This window comes from Hemibagrus wyckioides, linkage group LG06 (genome assembly GCF_019097595.1).
Source record: "Hemibagrus wyckioides isolate EC202008001 linkage group LG06, SWU_Hwy_1.0, whole genome shotgun sequence".
Taxonomy (NCBI): Eukaryota; Metazoa; Chordata; class Actinopteri; order Siluriformes; family Bagridae; genus Hemibagrus; species Hemibagrus wyckioides.
The window spans coordinates 23,376,515-23,393,366 of NC_080715.1; the positions used below are offsets into that span (position 1 = coordinate 23,376,515).

The 16,852-nt window shown below is 38.5% G+C and overlaps 1 protein-coding gene across 1 annotated transcript; it reads left to right on the top strand.

Annotated features, from left to right (window-relative positions):
- The first annotated feature begins 3,203 nt into the window (after positions 1-3,203).
- Positions 3,204-15,514, top strand: LOC131354537 (NXPE family member 3-like). The gene is made up of 6 exons (XM_058392294.1): positions 3,204-3,398; positions 5,774-5,906; positions 7,640-8,409; positions 8,652-8,722; positions 12,794-12,991; positions 13,100-15,514. Exons 2-6 carry the CDS (start codon positions 5,814-5,816, stop codon positions 13,651-13,653), a joined length of 1,686 nt encoding a protein of 561 aa, XP_058248277.1. The 5' UTR covers positions 3,204-3,398; positions 5,774-5,813; the 3' UTR covers positions 13,654-15,514.
- The last annotated feature ends 1,338 nt before the right edge of the window (positions 15,515-16,852 follow it).

Genomic DNA, 16,852 nt, shown 5'->3' on the forward strand with positions numbered 1-16,852 from the left:
TCCACATTACCCTTATTGTGATTTACTGTGTAATATTTGTTTCATAATATTAACATTTACTTTATAAATGTAGAATTTTTATTTACGCTTTTTTATGTTACTGTTCTCTTTTTCAAGGTGACACCATTCAGGATCTTAATATGGTATACTTTGAAGTTTCATAATATTAGCCCTTACATCTGACTGATGCTTATAGCTGGGTTTGAAAACTCATAGAGAACACCAGGAGTGAAGACAAAAAGTCTCAACATGTATGGGTTGTAACAGCAGTGGTCTAAACACAGGAGAAAGAGATTAGTGGAGGTTTTTAGAACGTGGCAGATTCTCTCTCTAACTATGGTACTCACTCGTCAGTATCTTGGTGAGTGATTCCAGAAAACAGTAGTGAATTCACATTCAGGTGAGTTGGTTCTGAGGAGATCCAAGATGGCGGACAGGTGAGTATTATACTATGATGGCAAAGGGTATAAACATAGAGGCAGGCAGGCAGACAGGCAGACAGAATTCAGGTCCTATAATTCAGGCAGGGGTCAGAACCAGGTTATCAGTCAGAACAAGCTTTCAGGTTTAATTGGTCACGCTTTTGGATAGTTAATGCACGTGCTCCACTGGTTAGCTGGAGACATGTTTCTGTATGTGGTATTTGGGGTTTTGGTGTAGGCTGATAAGCCATTAATGAAATTTTCTTAAACTCCAGCAGGGGAACTATTTCTGCACCTGCAAAGCATCCTTATCACTAGCTCATCCAAAAGAAAGAGATTCTAAGCTTATCTTCCATCAATATCCATAAAAGTTAGTGACAATTAAAACAATAAACCAACTTTAGGACTTCCATTCTGATCTTCATTTTAATGTAGAACACATGAACTTACTCGTTTGACTTAATGCGTTTCGTAGATGCTGCGCATATTTTCAGTGTGTGGTGTTGTCTTGGTTCTCTAGAGATCAAACCGCTTGCGAATGTACAGAAGCCCAGAGATATTATTTTTTTGCTTTTGTTTTCTCGAGATCACGACTTAATTTTCTCGTGATCTCGAGATAACAAAAGTTGTTTTCTCGTGATCACGACTTAATCAGAACCGCGGTGAAGTTAGTTTGATATTCGGACATTAGACAGACAATCGGAACTGGTAGTTTAGGGACCGTCGACAAATTTCTGCACGACTTAAATGTGGTACTTGTTACTTAACTGACTGCGTTCCCCAGTTATTCTAATTTCTTCTTAAATATACATATGGCATGCGGCACTGCAAACAGCATTTGTTTATTTATAAATAAAAATTGAATTAATTGATAGTATTAATTATGTATCATGTAAATTAATTTGCTATCATTAATTTATTTTTTAATCCATTAATCCATTTCCATATTTTTTTTCGGGCTGTTTGAAGCTGCACACTGGACCTGTTGAGAATTTGAAATATTACATACATATATATAACATACATATATACAGATGTGGTATTTAAGAATGCGCGTCAGAGGGACAGGAATCCCGCGACGACTCGCGGCATTACGAGTGACGCTCTCGCGCAGGAAAGACGAGACCAGTAGGGGGCAGTCGTGTTTCATGTGCATTGAAATCGATCAACATAACGTGGCGCTGCGAAGAGCAATTGCCGTATGATATCAAAGTATCACAAAGCTATTTAAAAGCATTATCCATTATTTTAGTACTAGTTTTGGGTCACAGGGTCACATGACGTAGAAGCTATTAAAGAAATAGTGGGGTTTTTTTTAATAAAAATTAAAATAAAAAGAGATTTTTTGGGATACAAAGAGGTGTGCCCTGTGGAGGTGTCCAAGTAGATCATTTTGGTACTAGATTTGGGTCACAGGGTCACATGACCTAGAAGCTATTGAAGAAATTTTATTAAAAAATAAATTAATGATAAATTAATTCACATGATACATAATTAATACTATAAATTAATTCAATTTTATTTATAAATAAACAAATGCTCTTTGCAGTGCCGCATGCCATATGTATATTTAAGAAGAAATTAGAATAACTGGGGAACGCAGTCAGTTAAGTAACAAGTACCACATTTCAGTCGTACAGAAATTTGTCGACGGTCCCTAAACTACCAGTTCCGATTGTCTGTCTAATGTCCGAATATCAAACTAACTTCACTGCGGTTCTGATTAAGTCGTGATCACGAGAAAACAACTTTTGTTATCTCGAGATCACGAGAAAACAAAAGCAAAACAAAATATCACATGGCCTCTCTGGGCCTCCGTACGAATGCGACCAAAGGAGTGATATGGATAGCGCTGCACAGTTGCGTATACGCGAGGTCAGTAGCGGGCCCACCCACCTGTCAGTCAGGCCCACCCAGTCAGTTGCTTGCTACAGAAAAGATTCCTTTGACTACGGCGATTGCTGGATGCCTTTATACATGCCTTTGTCCGTATTAGGTTTTTTGGCACGTCATATGTTACTTCTGAGTCAATTTTTGTACTTTCTGCGCGAGAGCGCCCTCCGGTTTCGAGGAAGAATGAAACGTCTCTACGCTCATGCCGCCCCTCTCCCTCCACACCGAGCACATTTCACAGAGGGTCACCGAAGTTTAGTTGCACATTAAACTAAAATGAAACAGAGCAACTTGCTAAAGTTTGTGTCAAAAAGACGTTGTGTGCAGCCGGAGGAGAAAGATAATTCCGATGTTCAGGAGCCATGAAGCTCGAGTAGTAAGGAGCTCTGCTAGTGTTCACCTTTTACTCCATCACCAGCAGCACTTTATTCTCCAGCGTGTACCTCCCCTACACACCAGAGTAAAAGTAAGCCAATCAACATTTTCCTACTATGTAGTTGTATATTAATTGTTGTTCATGTGGTTTATATGGCCGTTGAGTCATATATGGACAGTTTACATACTGACCTGCTGATTTGATAATGGTGTTGCGGCGCGTCTGTCAGATGTGCGCGCATGCGCGTGTGTATGTATGTGTGGTGTGGCCTCCGTCCTCATGCTGTTCTTATTGTTATGTTCTTAACATTGCTTACGGTGATATACAAGCTTATGCTCTGATTAAATGGTGGTTTGCATTCAAGCAGGTGTAGTTATGTTGGCTTATTTTGATAAAAGATGCATTTTAGGCTAGGCCCATCCAATTTTCTCTGGGCCCACCCACATTGTGATTCCTGGCTACGCTAGTGCGCGAGGTGTGGGTGGATGGGTGTGTGTTTTGTAGTATGGCCAGTTTAGCACAATGCCTGAATCATCAGTGTTCGCTGGTCGATTGGGCAAACACCGTTGGAAAAACATAAATTCAGTGAATTTTGATATTTGGATTTTTACTGAATTTTAATTAGTAGAGAAAACTTTGAGGATCTCCCCGGAGACAGTCTTGACTCACATGCTGCCCTCATACACTAGATTTACTCAGTTGTTTCGGTAAGTCTTTTACTTCCATGTTTTATATTTTAACCCTGTACAATACACACACTGCACTGTGCGTGTCATTGGAGCATTGACAATAAATAAATAAAATTATTTTTTATTATTATTACTGTTAAATTTTTAATTTATACATTGTAATATTAAATTATTCATAATTCTAATTAATATCAATAAATATAATTATTAAATATGAATTACTCATATAATTCTTAATTATTTTTAAAAAATAATAAAAATAATAATTCAGACTAACCCCAAAATCATTCAATATTTTACATAATAATGAAGAAAAGGCTGACATAAAAGTTAATTAAACACATGGCTTAGGCTACCTTTAAAATAGTTTCAGGTAGCGCGTGCTGGTACTGAATCTCCAGAGAACGCTGTCCATCCACACAGGTGTTTTTTTTTTCTCAAACGTTAGCTAAACCAACTGGACCTTCATTTTCTTTAACATCCCGCTTCTGTGGTCCAATAAAGTGTTTCTTATCGGACGCGTTATTTGCTCTCTCTTTAGCTGCCGGAGACGGAGGAGGCTGTGTGGCCATTTACTAGGTTTCTGTATTTTCTCTTTTAAAGTGCTGTCTGTGAATCTCAAAGGTTTTGTTTTTCAGAAATGGAGATTAAAAAAAAACTTTTAATAGGATAAATATTCAAATTTAGGGCGCAAGGTCCGCGATGCGCCGCAGTGCGCCGACACTGGTGCTGAGAATCAAGGCGGGTGATTAACAAGTTATCTGCTTGTTGGTCTAACATAAATTAACACATTAAAATATTTTGTAAACAAATCTGTCACATATTATATCATCATTATTTTAAGATTAACTGTTTTGGTGTAGTACTTCAGCTTAATATTATTATTATTATTATTATTATTATCATCATTATTATTATTATTTTACACTTTTATTTTCCAAATAGCATCTTACAGTATGGCAAGAGGCAGTATGAATCATGCTGTATGCATTAGGTTTGCATGTATTGGGTTTTGATTAATTGATTGATTGATTATGTCAATTTACTTGGATGATTCACTGCTCCAGAACAAAGTTTGTAGACAGACTAAATAAGACTACTGCCTGTCACACAGCATGATCATTTCACCATCAGCATAAAGAAAAATGAAGAAGAAATCAACCACAGCAGCATCTATACACAGTATCTGTTATAGTTGAGCATGATTTAATCATGATGAGACTGAAACATGTGCATTACCTAATTTGATACCTGTGATTAACCTAATGGCAATCAGGAACTACTGGTAAAAAAAGGTTACTAAACTTGTTATTCTAAACCTTGTTGGCACTAACATTCCATCTGCTTACAATGCTACACCCCACCCTTCCTTGACTGCTCAAACCACACCTCTATTATGTCTATTCTAATAAAGAGTGACTTCTGAAATGTCTGAAACCAGTTCTAAACAGGTGAAAAGCATGCAAAACAGCAAGGCAGCCTTTTGTCCCAGTGATCAGAGAACATGTGCAACTACACAGAAAGAATTAATGATTGCTTCCTATATGTCAAGGATATATAGTGTATGTGGCCATAAGATAAAAAAAAATTCAGAACTGTCTACTTCTGAACAAACAAGACTTTTATCTCAAATCACGATTAAGTACTATTTCATTACTGAGGCTACATTCATCCTGCCAAGTGTCACGACAGACCAGCAGTTCATGTAGATACAATATATGGCAAAAGTTTATTATCACAGCCATATGTACTTGTTGTTTATCCCATTTCATATTTAGTTCCTTTCAAATGAGATCAGGTGAGGAGGCCTGGAGTACAGTTGTCGTTCATCCCAAAGGTGTTCTGTAGCATGGAGGTCAGAGCTCTCTGTAGGCCTCTCAAGTTCTTCCATACCAACCTTATCAAAACATTCAGGTTCTATAATGTTATAGGCCATGTAGTGTATATATGGTATGTTTTGGTCCTACTACATCAAGTATAAACCTCTCTGATTCAAGCTGGTCTGTATCACACCATACCTGTGTGGCAAATTCACCATACAGGATGAATAATCAAAACTCTGCACAGACAGTAACCCAACAAAAGTCCAAACTGGGGATACTGGTGCCATGTCACTATGTCACCCATGTTCATAGATGTATTTATTTGTTTGTTTGTTGGTTAGTTTATTGGTTATTTTACTTAACTTTTATATGCAAAGCACTTTGACACTTTGGACTCAAAATGATTCTTATATTATTATAATTTATAATTATAGTTATAGTATTGTAGTAATATATAATAATAATAATAATAATAATAATAATAATAATAATAACAACAATGCTACTACTAATTCTAATAATACTACTACTAATCATAATTATAATAGGTTGTTCAAATTTCTTTTTTAGTTTATTTGCTGATTGCTAACTGTGACTGTGGCACCCAGTCATGGATGGACGCATACCAAGGTTGTCGCTTATCTTTGTTCTATTGGCAGTAGTAGGATTTATACTGCTCATTAGCAACATTACATCTCTGGAGGTGAGTACATTTACATTTCTGGCATTTGGCAGACGATGTACAAAAGTGCTTTAAAGTCTCTATCAGTGAAAACATTGAATATTGAACACTGGTTCAATAGGTCAAAGACTTGGGATACCATTAGCCTAAAAACTGAGTAAATATGTACATACAACATACAACAATTACAAAATACAACAATACATAAAAAAAATAATTAAAAAAAACAGGGAAAAAATAAGAGCTAGTTTAAGTGTTTCAGGAAGAGGTAGGTCAGACAGTCAGTGACTCGGCTGTACGGACGTCTAGGGGAAGTTCATTCCACCACCTCAGTGCCAGAACAGAGAAGAGTCTAGATGTATACCTACCTTTTACCCTGAGAGATGGTGGGTCCAGTCAAGCAGTGCTAGTAGATCAGGGGGAGCGAGGTGCAGCGCAAGGAGTAATGAGAGCTTTGAGGTATGATGGCGCTGGTCCATTCTTGGCTTTGTAGGCCAGCATCAGTGTTTTGAATCTGATGCGTGCAGCTACCGGAAGCCAGTGGAGGGAATGAAGCAGTGGGGTGGTCTGGGAGAACTTAGGCAGGTTAAAAACAAGTTGTGCAGCAGCATTTTGGATCATTTGCAGTGGATGAATTGCGTTCAGAGGTAGACCTGCCAGAAGAGAGTTGCAGTAGTCTTGTCTCAAAATGACCAGAGATTGAACAGGCACCTGAGTAGCCAGTGTGGATAGAAATGGTCAAATCCTTCTGATGTTGTACAGAAGAAATCGACATGAGCGTGTCACATTAGCAACATGGGAGGAAAAGGAAAGTTGATGTTCAGAGATAATGCAAGATCCTGGGCTGCGGATGAATCACCTGGGATGAGCAGTAGTTCAGTTCTGCTGGGATTGAGTTTCAGCTGATGAGCTGTCATCCAAGATGAAATGTCCTCCAGACATGCTGAGATCTGAGCAGAAGCTGTGGTATCTGAGGGAGTGAAGGAGAAGATAAGTTGGGTGTCATCGGCATAGCAGTGGTACCCATGTGAGGATATAACTTTGCCAAGAGAGTAAGTATAGAGGGAGAAAAGGAGAAGACAAAGTACTAAGCCTTATATGGAAGTGCCTTGGTTATTGTATAAAACATGCTAGTAGAACAGATGTATAACCCACAGATAACGCATCTCTAAATAAGGGTAACTTTCCCTGCTGTAGTGATGCCTTTTGGACATAAGTCACTGGCTCTGAATATATGCCAAGGAAATACAGTGTATGTGGAAAGGTATCCTGGTCAACATGGTCTGAAAAGCTACTTTATTTGTCTACTAATATTGACTCTTTCATACATTTTTTTGGATTTTGTAACTTGCTTTATCCTACTCTCAAAGTCAGTTCAGTCACTATACCAGAGTTTGTCACTATACCAAATGGGGCCACATATCTCTATATCCATAGAACGGCACAAAATTATGTGCCAAAGCAGTCTATCATTTTCTTCTTCCATATTTTCTACCATTATGTCACATATCAGAAAGCATAATCAGTGCATTAGATTTTTGCTTTAGTTTAATTTCATTGCAGAGTGTCCTCAATTATGATAGTGAAAGTAAAATAACTTTTTAAACTAAATACATCACCAAAATATGTTAAGGATTAATTACAAAGTGTACTGCTAGTAATTACTGCTGTTGTGTCTTCAAGACTTTTCCTGATTTGTGTCTACTGCTTTGGTTGTGTAATAGCTTCAAATGTGCTCTTTTCACTGTTTACAGGATTTTAATGATCAACTAACATCCACCTTCTACAAAATGCAGAGCAGCATCCACTCAGCCTTTGAGCCTCCCGATAATGTGTTGCTGGCGGAGGTAAATTACACGTACTGTGCACAATTTGTCCAAAAGCCCACTGCAGAAGAGGCCATAGAAGAGAGACATTTGTTCAATTCCATTGCATGGCCAGATCCACCAGTGAAAGGCCTCCCTGTGGAGTTCAGCAGTAACCCTGCCAAGAGCTACTATGTGATTCAAGGTGAACCAGAGCAACACATAGGTGGTCAGCTTGTGGTTAATGTCCATGTGCACAACTTCTTGGGCCTACCTAAGAGGCATGGAGGAGATTTCCTGACAGCCAGGCTGCATTCACCCAAGCTAGGTGCTGGAGTTGTAGGGAAGGTGCATGACCACAATGATGGGAACTATACAGTGCTGTTCCCACTGCTGTGGGCTGGTGAAGTGCAAGTAGAAATTACTATGGTGCATCCTAGTGAGGCAGTGGTGGTGCTTAAGAGATTACGAAAGGAGCAAACTCACACAGTGATTTTTAAAAGCCAGTTCCGCTCTGGTGACCTATTAGAGACCACTGAGTGTGACATGTGTCTTCCTCACAACCAGAAACCTCTCTGTAATTACACTGATCTTGAAACTGGAGAGCCCTGGTACTGCTACAAACCCAAAAAACTAGGCTGTGACACACGAATAAATCATTATAAAGGGGGTTATAGGAAGACCCGGTTTAACAAGTACGAAGCACGTTTTTTCAAGAGGTAAGATGGCAACTGGAGTTTATTTGTAAAGATCCTTTTTAAAAGCTTTTTAAGTCTAGATTTATTTACTTTATTTATTTTCCTTTATTAATTTCCTTTACTAATTTCCGTTATTTTAGAAAACTGGGAAAATTAGGTCCCAAGATTTGCTCTGATTTAATTACTCTTGCTCTAAATGGTTATATAAAGTTTAAAAATATATAAATGATAGTTAAAAGTTAAAAATTACCATGTTGTTTCAGGCGTGTAAATATCAAAGTGTCTATACCTGCAGCAAAGATGGACCATGTGACTGTATTACCTGCAGAAAATAGTAAGTTTTTCTTTACACTGCAATTCTTTCAACAATCTATCTTTAGAAATAAAGATATTTTTGACTATACTAATAATACAAGCTGCAGCCTGGTAAAGAATAGTACATTAGAAGAAAGCCTGGGCCCTGGTTTAACAACATTTCAGAGTAAACATTAAAAAAAAGTTGTAAGTAGTGAGAAATTGATGCCAAAATTTACTCACTTACTTTACACTCAGAAGTGTGTGAATTGATTGGAGTTTGTCAAACGGCCGTTCTGTTCCAAGAAGTTCTGACTTTAACTTCATTACATCTTTCTGGAACAATATGTGCTGAGGGAGCTGATATTGTGCACTGAGCTGATATTGATTGTCCAGTTCCACTGTCTGACCACAAAAAGCTGGATGATACCACAATGTTTTAGGATGTAGATACACAAAAACTTGATCTTATTTGACACCAATATTGAATACCTATATGGTAATTAAATAATAATGTCTATTTATAGCCCACAAAAAGGGTGTTTCCCCTTCTAGAGGAGAATGGGGAGGCATTGCTTATATCACAGATCAATTTTACGGAAAATTGTAACCTGTTAGCCAGTGTGCCACATATCACACTTTTTAGAGAAGCCTGTATAACGCCTGTCTGCAGGCCACAACTGGCCCTGGGGCCAGACTTTGGACACCCATTCTGTGGGTACTTAGTGTCATGGTGGGGTTTTGCATTGCCTTTCTGCCCAGGGTCACATAATTTATTATGCTCTGATGACAGTTCCTAATAACAATTCTTGACCTGAGTAATTAATGCTAAAATGTCAATTATGGTCTGCTAAGTTCATTAAGATCTGAGACTTCACAACTTTTCAAACATTTGAACATACTATAATGAATATTTAGGGCCTGAGCACCGAAGGAGCAAGGCCAGAGGCCTTGCACTGTAGGTGCGGAAGTCCTATTGTTTTCTTTAGAATTTATTTATTTATTTATTTATTTATTTTCAAACTTTCGGGGTATTTTGGACCCCTTAACATGCTCAAAAACTCTTGAAAATCAGCAGACAGGTTGGAATCTGCGGCCATTAGGACGTCACCGTGGCTCGGCCCTGGGCGTGGCACACACCCGTTACAGCGCCCCCTGGAAAATCTTGCTGCATAGCTGATACACACTTGCACGTATCCATGTACAACTTGGTACACACTTAGATCTCATTGAACTGAACAACTTTCACTCTGCATGTCACTAAGTCTAATCCACAGGAAGTGAGTTATTTTGAGTTGTTTGCAAAACGCACCCAATGGAATTTGAAATACTCCTCCTAGGGAATTGATACAACCGCCACCACACCCAGGCTAAAATGATCAAGACATTGATTATGCAAAATTGTGAAGGGATTTTTGATATCTCAAACGGTTCAGCCGTGAGAAGCCCTTAAACTTGTGGCGAATAAAACGAAACAGGAAGTGGCTAATAACTTCTGTGTACATTAAGTGATCTACATGAAACCTTAGGATTATGTTAAGCATTGAAAGCTGATCACACTGATACAACAACTGTGAGTCTCGGTCATAGCGCCACCAACTGGCAGCAGGAAGGGTGTCACTTTTTGAAATCTCTAATATTTTCTCCCTTACTTTCACCTGATTTGGTTCAAAATCAGTCAGGATAATGTCAAGACATGGCTGATGTGAAAGTGTGAAGGAATTTTTGATACCTTGAATCGTGTTACTATGGCGATGATTTACATGAGAACATAATAGAAGAAAATGAATCTTCTCATATCTTATGAGTGGAAAGGCCTAATGTTCCAAAATATTTCCCATAGAGAGTGTAAATGGGTATGAGAAAGTCCAGTGTGGCTGGTCACTGCGCGTGGCACAGGGCTGTCACAGCGCCCCCTGGAACTTTGTCAGAAATATAGCTGCACAGCTCATCTTCCCTTGCACGTATATGCATGAGAGCCGGTATACATTTAGATCTCATTGAGCTAAATGACGTTCATCCACCTGTCATGGGATCTGCTTAACAGGAAGTCAGTTATTTTGGGATGTTTGTAAAACGCACCCAGTGGAATTTGATATGCTCCTCCTAGGGGATTTGTATGATTTTGACCAAACATGGTCCAATATGATCTGAAGACATTGAGGATCTAAAATTGATAAGGGATTTTTGATCTCAAACGGTTCAGTCGTGAGGAGCCCTTAAACTTATGGCGAATAAAAGGAAACAGGAAGTGGCTAATAACTTCGGTGTATATTGAGTGATGTACATAAAACCTCAACTTTATATTAAGAGACGAAAGCTGATCACACGGACATGACTATTGTGAGTCTCAGTCATAGCGCCACCAACTGGCAGCAGGAAGTGTGTCACTTTTAGAAATCTAATGTTTTGTCCCTTTCTTTCACCTGATTTGGTTGAGAATCAGTCAGAATAATGTCAGGACATGGCTGATGTGAAACTGTGAAGGAATTTGTAATATTTTGAATGATGTTGCTATAGTGAGTAGATCATAGAAGAAAATTAATGTTCTTATATCTTAACAGTGGAAAGCCCTAATGTTTCAAAATATTTTACATAGAAAGAACAACTGGTTGTGAGTAAGTTTGCTTAGTTTCATGATTTTGTGATGCTCTAACGGCTCACAACAAATTTTTACATTCATCAGTCTACTGACTAGACATGGTTTTAGCCTGACTCCTGCAGTACTAGAATATGTCCACTAGAGGCTCTTTCCCCTTTATTTGTTTTTTAATATGGCTTCATGTTCACAATTTATATACACAGAGTCAACCAAAAAATGTATATACACTTCAGGAAAAGAAAAACAGTATGATGTATATTACATTAGTATAATATTAATAATATTATCATAATATTATCGTAATATCATCATATTCAGCTCTGGGAAAAATACGAGAGCACTGCCCAATCTCCAGCTTTGAACCCTATTGAAAACCTCTGGAATGTCATCAAGAGGAAGATGGATGGTCACAAACCATCAAGCAAAGCTGAGCTGTTTGTTTTTTTGCAAAAAGAGTGGTATAAAATTTCCCAACAGCAATGTGAAAAACTTGTGGAGAGCATGGAACCAAAACGCATGCAAATCGGGGTTATTCCACCAAATACTGATTTCTTAATGTTATTTAGCCAAAGTATTAACACAATTTGTTTACAAATGATTTGCATTCTGTTATATTTGATTTATTAAAACTCAGCAAATACTGCATGATCTTGGGTTATTTTGATGTGTTGTCATTTCCTTTAAATATACACTCTAAATCACAATAGTTATATTTTGAATTTAGGAGAAATATTGTCAGCAGTTCACAAAAAATGAAATAAAACTGTTCATCTCACCAATATGTGAACCTGGAAGAAAAAAACACAAGAAACTGATTATTTTGCAGTGCAAACTCTTATTTTTTTCCAGCGCTGTATATCAATGAATCACATATATCAATACATAATACATTTAGTAATAAAATACTACAAATTTTTCTTTTCCTGAAATGTGTATACATTTTTCTGGGTGACTACATATATATATATATATAATCTCTTCATATAGTAATATAGTTTAGAGGGAGAGTCATTGTCCCTTTGGACATCACTGGACATTGCTATGATCTGTTTCATTACACCCAAACTGTCCCTTTTGTCCTTATATAGTTTAGAAGGAAAGTCAGTTTTCGTTTTGCCATCAGTGGACTTTTCTATGATCACTTTCAGTACACCCAAATTGTCATTCTTGTCCTTTTGGTATTTCCCCTTTTAATGCACCCACTGTGCTCACTGTGTCTGGTGCGACTGGGCAGCGATGGCACCATGTAGTGATGCCCCATAGTGCGAGGGCCCGTCATTGCTGCTTGCAGCTATATTTTATTATTCGTTTTGTTTATATATTTGTTAATATTAATGCAGTTGCTGCATTTCACTGCTTATTTAAATATGCACACATCCTCAATTAACCACTTATGACATACAGGAATCATTTTAAAAGGTTCACATTGAAACACATAGATTGCACTCTGATTTGTCTATATTGTAAGCTATCTTGTGATTAACATTAATATTTTTCCTCCCTTCAAAGATCAAACCAAAGTAGAAAGTACTAACAATGCTGCTGGCTACTACTTTAAAAATACCTGGAGGTCTCTGAGTGGTGCAGCCATCCAGCATTTTACTAGCTCCTCAGCCATAACAAGTTGTCTTAAAGGGAAGATTGTGTACATGCATGGAGATTCAACAATACGCCAGTGGTTTGAGTACCTTGCTAAGTTTGTTCCTAGTAAGAGCAAGTTTTTCTTTGTGTTTTATCAATTTCTTGTGTAAACACCATAGTTTTTCAATGTTTATCCAATTTCTCCAATATGATGCTCACTTTCTCTTCTCCTAGACCTGAAACCGTTTAATCTTTACAGCCGTAGGAAGGTAGGACCATTCATGCTTGTGGATGACACTAACAATATTCTAGTGAAGTTTCGCTGCCATGGGACACCCATCCGCTCCCCCCCAGCGTACACCTCTGAACTGCGCTATGTAGCAAATGAGATAGACAGGATACAGGGTGGGCCAAACACTGTATATATTATAAGTGTGTGGGCTCACTTCGGCACTTACCCAATTGAAGCATATATAAGGCGACTACGGCAAATACGGAAGGCTGTGGTGCGGCTGCTAAACCGTGAGCCAGATACGTTGGTGGTGATCCGCACTCCCAACATGCAGAAGTTTGATCCAGCACATAGCCTGTTCTATAGCAACTGGTTCTGTCTGCAGATTGATACTGTGCTGCGTGCCATGTTCAAAGGACTCAATGTGAAGTTTCTGGATGCCTGGGAAATGACGCTGGCCCACCACCTACCCCAAGACCTACACCCACCCCAACCCATTATTAAAAACATGATTGATGTCATCCTCTCCTATATCTGCCCAGCTGGGAAAACATAAAATGGTGTACAGAACCTTTGTGTTTATTAACATGTTAGTAATATAGCTGTGTGAAATGTGTAATAGTAATAATGGTTCTGCAAATAACTTTCAAAAGTTGATAAAACATGGTAATGTAATTTAAAGTCAAACATTTGAAAGCTGATCCTACATTTAATATTTCATTTTTTATTTACCCTTTTTATGTTACTGTTCTCTTTTTCAAGGTGACACCATTCAGGATCTTAATATGGTATACTTTGAAGTTTCATAATATTATCCCTTACATCTGACTGATGCTTATAGCTGGGTTTGAAAACTCATAGAGAACACCAGGAGTGAAGACAAAAGGGGGTTCTTCAGAGTCTCAACATGTATGGGTTGTAACAGCAGTGGTCTAAACACAGGAGACAGAGATTAGTGGAGGTTTTTAGAACGTGGCAGATTCTCTCTCTAACTATGGTACTCACTCGTCAGTATCTTGGTGAGTGATTCCAGAAAACAGTAGTGAATTCACACTGGAGCTGAGGTCAGGTGAGTGGGTTCTGAGGAGATCCAAGATGGCAAACAGGTGAGTATTATACTATGATGGCAAAGGGTATAAACACAGAGGCAGGCAGGCAGACAGGCAGACAGAATTCAGGTCCTATAATTCAGGCAGGGGTCAGAAACAGGTTATCAGTCAGAACAAGCTTTCAGGTTTAAATTCGGATCCAAACCCTAGTCCATAAACAGTTCCATGGTATTCACGGTACTCAAAGCTGGCAGAGATCAGGCAGAAGACAGGTCAGAAAACGCAAGTTAGCGGGGGTCAGAAGCACACAGGTTTACAGGTCAGGTCCAGGTTTCAGATTCAGGTTTGCATTTACTGGTTCAGGTGGCTCAAAGGTGTTGACTCTCTGGCACAAAGCACAATCTGGCAGAGTAACAGGGCTAGAGTAGCTGCTTATATGGGAGAAAGGACAGACAGGTGAATGTCATCGGGAAATTAGTGCAGCAGCATGAGTAGACAGGTGAGGGAAGTCCAGGAACTGGAGTCCTGGATCCAGGTGAGGCAGCAGAACTGGAAACTTTGACAATGACCTCATCCAAAGGGAGGATAAAGTACACCAGGGATGTCCAAACTTATCCACAAAGGGCTGGTGTGGGTGCAGGTTTTCATTCCAATCAAGCAGAAGCCACACAAGGCAACAGCAGCTATACACTGAAAAAACCTCTTAGATCAATATGTCTGAATCAGGATCAGATTCAGTAAAATATGTAATTTCAACAAAGAGTTATAAATAAGTAACGTAAGACTACATGCTTTAATGCAACAACATAAGAGAACCAACTGGTTCATTAGTCAAACTGTTTATGCTCGCATTCTCTGCCCTTATTTTTTTTTTCTGATCTCCCATTACTGTTGGCATGAGGACATAATGTCCTGAGAAGGTTGTTTCAACCTGATCCATATCTGGTTGTTAGTAGCAGCGGGTTTTTTTTTTCAGGACTTTCCAAATTATTATCCAAATTCTATGATCTTTAACACATGTAAATGTAAATATGAGGAAGTGAACACTGAAATGTTTGATTGAATTTATTTTGTACTAATTCACACATTCTTTTATGTTTTATCTCGGTTTTCTCAAATGATTAGTAATTTTCCACCCTCTGCAAACCTGAAAAACTTGAACATAGCAATGAAACAAATAAGAGCATTATTTTAACAGTTTTACAGTTTATTTTCAGCATATTGCAACCAAGATATCAATGTAGTCAGCTTTAAAGTTATCTGGAAGTTGTCATGTCGTAAATTTTGTTGCATCTGACTAGTTCTTTAGGGTTTTAACTAATTGTTTTTGTAAATTAAGGATAACAGATTAAAGTCCCCATAAAGACTCCATGGGCTCCATGTGTCTCATGTGCTTCTGTGATACCACACTACTCTCCAGCCAGTAAGAGAATCATATGGGATGATTAACTCCCTCCGTTGGGGTGCTGCCAAACCCTTTCTGGAGATAAACCTCTCTTCCAGAGAGTTGATGCATGTGCTCCACTGGTTAGCTGGAGACATGTTTCTGTATGTGGTATTTGGGGTTTTGGTGTAGGCTGATAAACCATTAATGAAATTTTCTTAAACTCCAGCAGGGGAACTATTTCTGCACCTGCAAAGCATCCTTATCACTAGCTCATCCAAAAGAAAGAGATTCTAAGCTTATCTTCCATCAATATCCATGAACGTTAGTGACAATTAAAACAATAACCCACCTTCAGGACTTCCATTCTGATCTTCATTTTAATGTACACATGACCAGGGGCGTCGCTAGGGCCAACCATTCTGGGCTCGAACCCCGGATGATTTTAATCTAGCCCCGAATGTTTTATCCCGCATTTTGCCACCGGAGTGTAGAGGAATTAATGAAATGTTGATCGGTTTAGTTGAGCACTGTTGCCGTTTACTGTACCCGATTTTGACTGACATCTCTGTCCGCGCACACACACACACACACACACACACACACACACACGCTCGCGCCAAAATAGCGTGAGATTGTGCGCTGGAATATGCTCTAGAACTGCTCTCGCGATACTTTAATGTCATACTCCCGTTGGTCTGCACAGCGCCGCTTTCACACCACGTGACTTAAATACCTTACAGCCCTTGAGTGGGACAGCAATAAAAATGTCAGGAAACACAACAACTTATTACTCAGATAAAAGTCTAACTTCTAATATTTATTGTTAACACAGTTGATACAAGTCGGCTAACAAATGTATGTTGTGTCAAAAAGGAGGCCCACTGTCTTTGATTCTGAAAACCCCTGACAGTCAGAAAAAAAGATTGAATGAAATTTTCTAAAGTTGCATACTGTTTGTGTTCATTTGTGTTTATTATTAAACAATATTACATAAAAATGCCCTTACAAAACGTGTTATTCTTGCTTACCCACTCTTCCTAATTAGCCCCTGATGTTTCGGGCTCAGCCCCTGGTGTTTTCAAATACGCCCCTGCACATGACACATGACACTGTCATCTCTACTCATGTCACAAAATGCAGTGCTCCACTTAGTTTGACTTAAGATATGATGTGCAAGACTGCAACCAAGTAAAAAGAAAAAAACATGCAACAGACATGTAAATAAAACATTTTTCATATCTTTCGGGAAAACTTCACAGTTTACTTGAGTTTGTTGCCTCCATAGGCTCAGATTCCTGTTTTTGGCTGTCAGGAGTGGA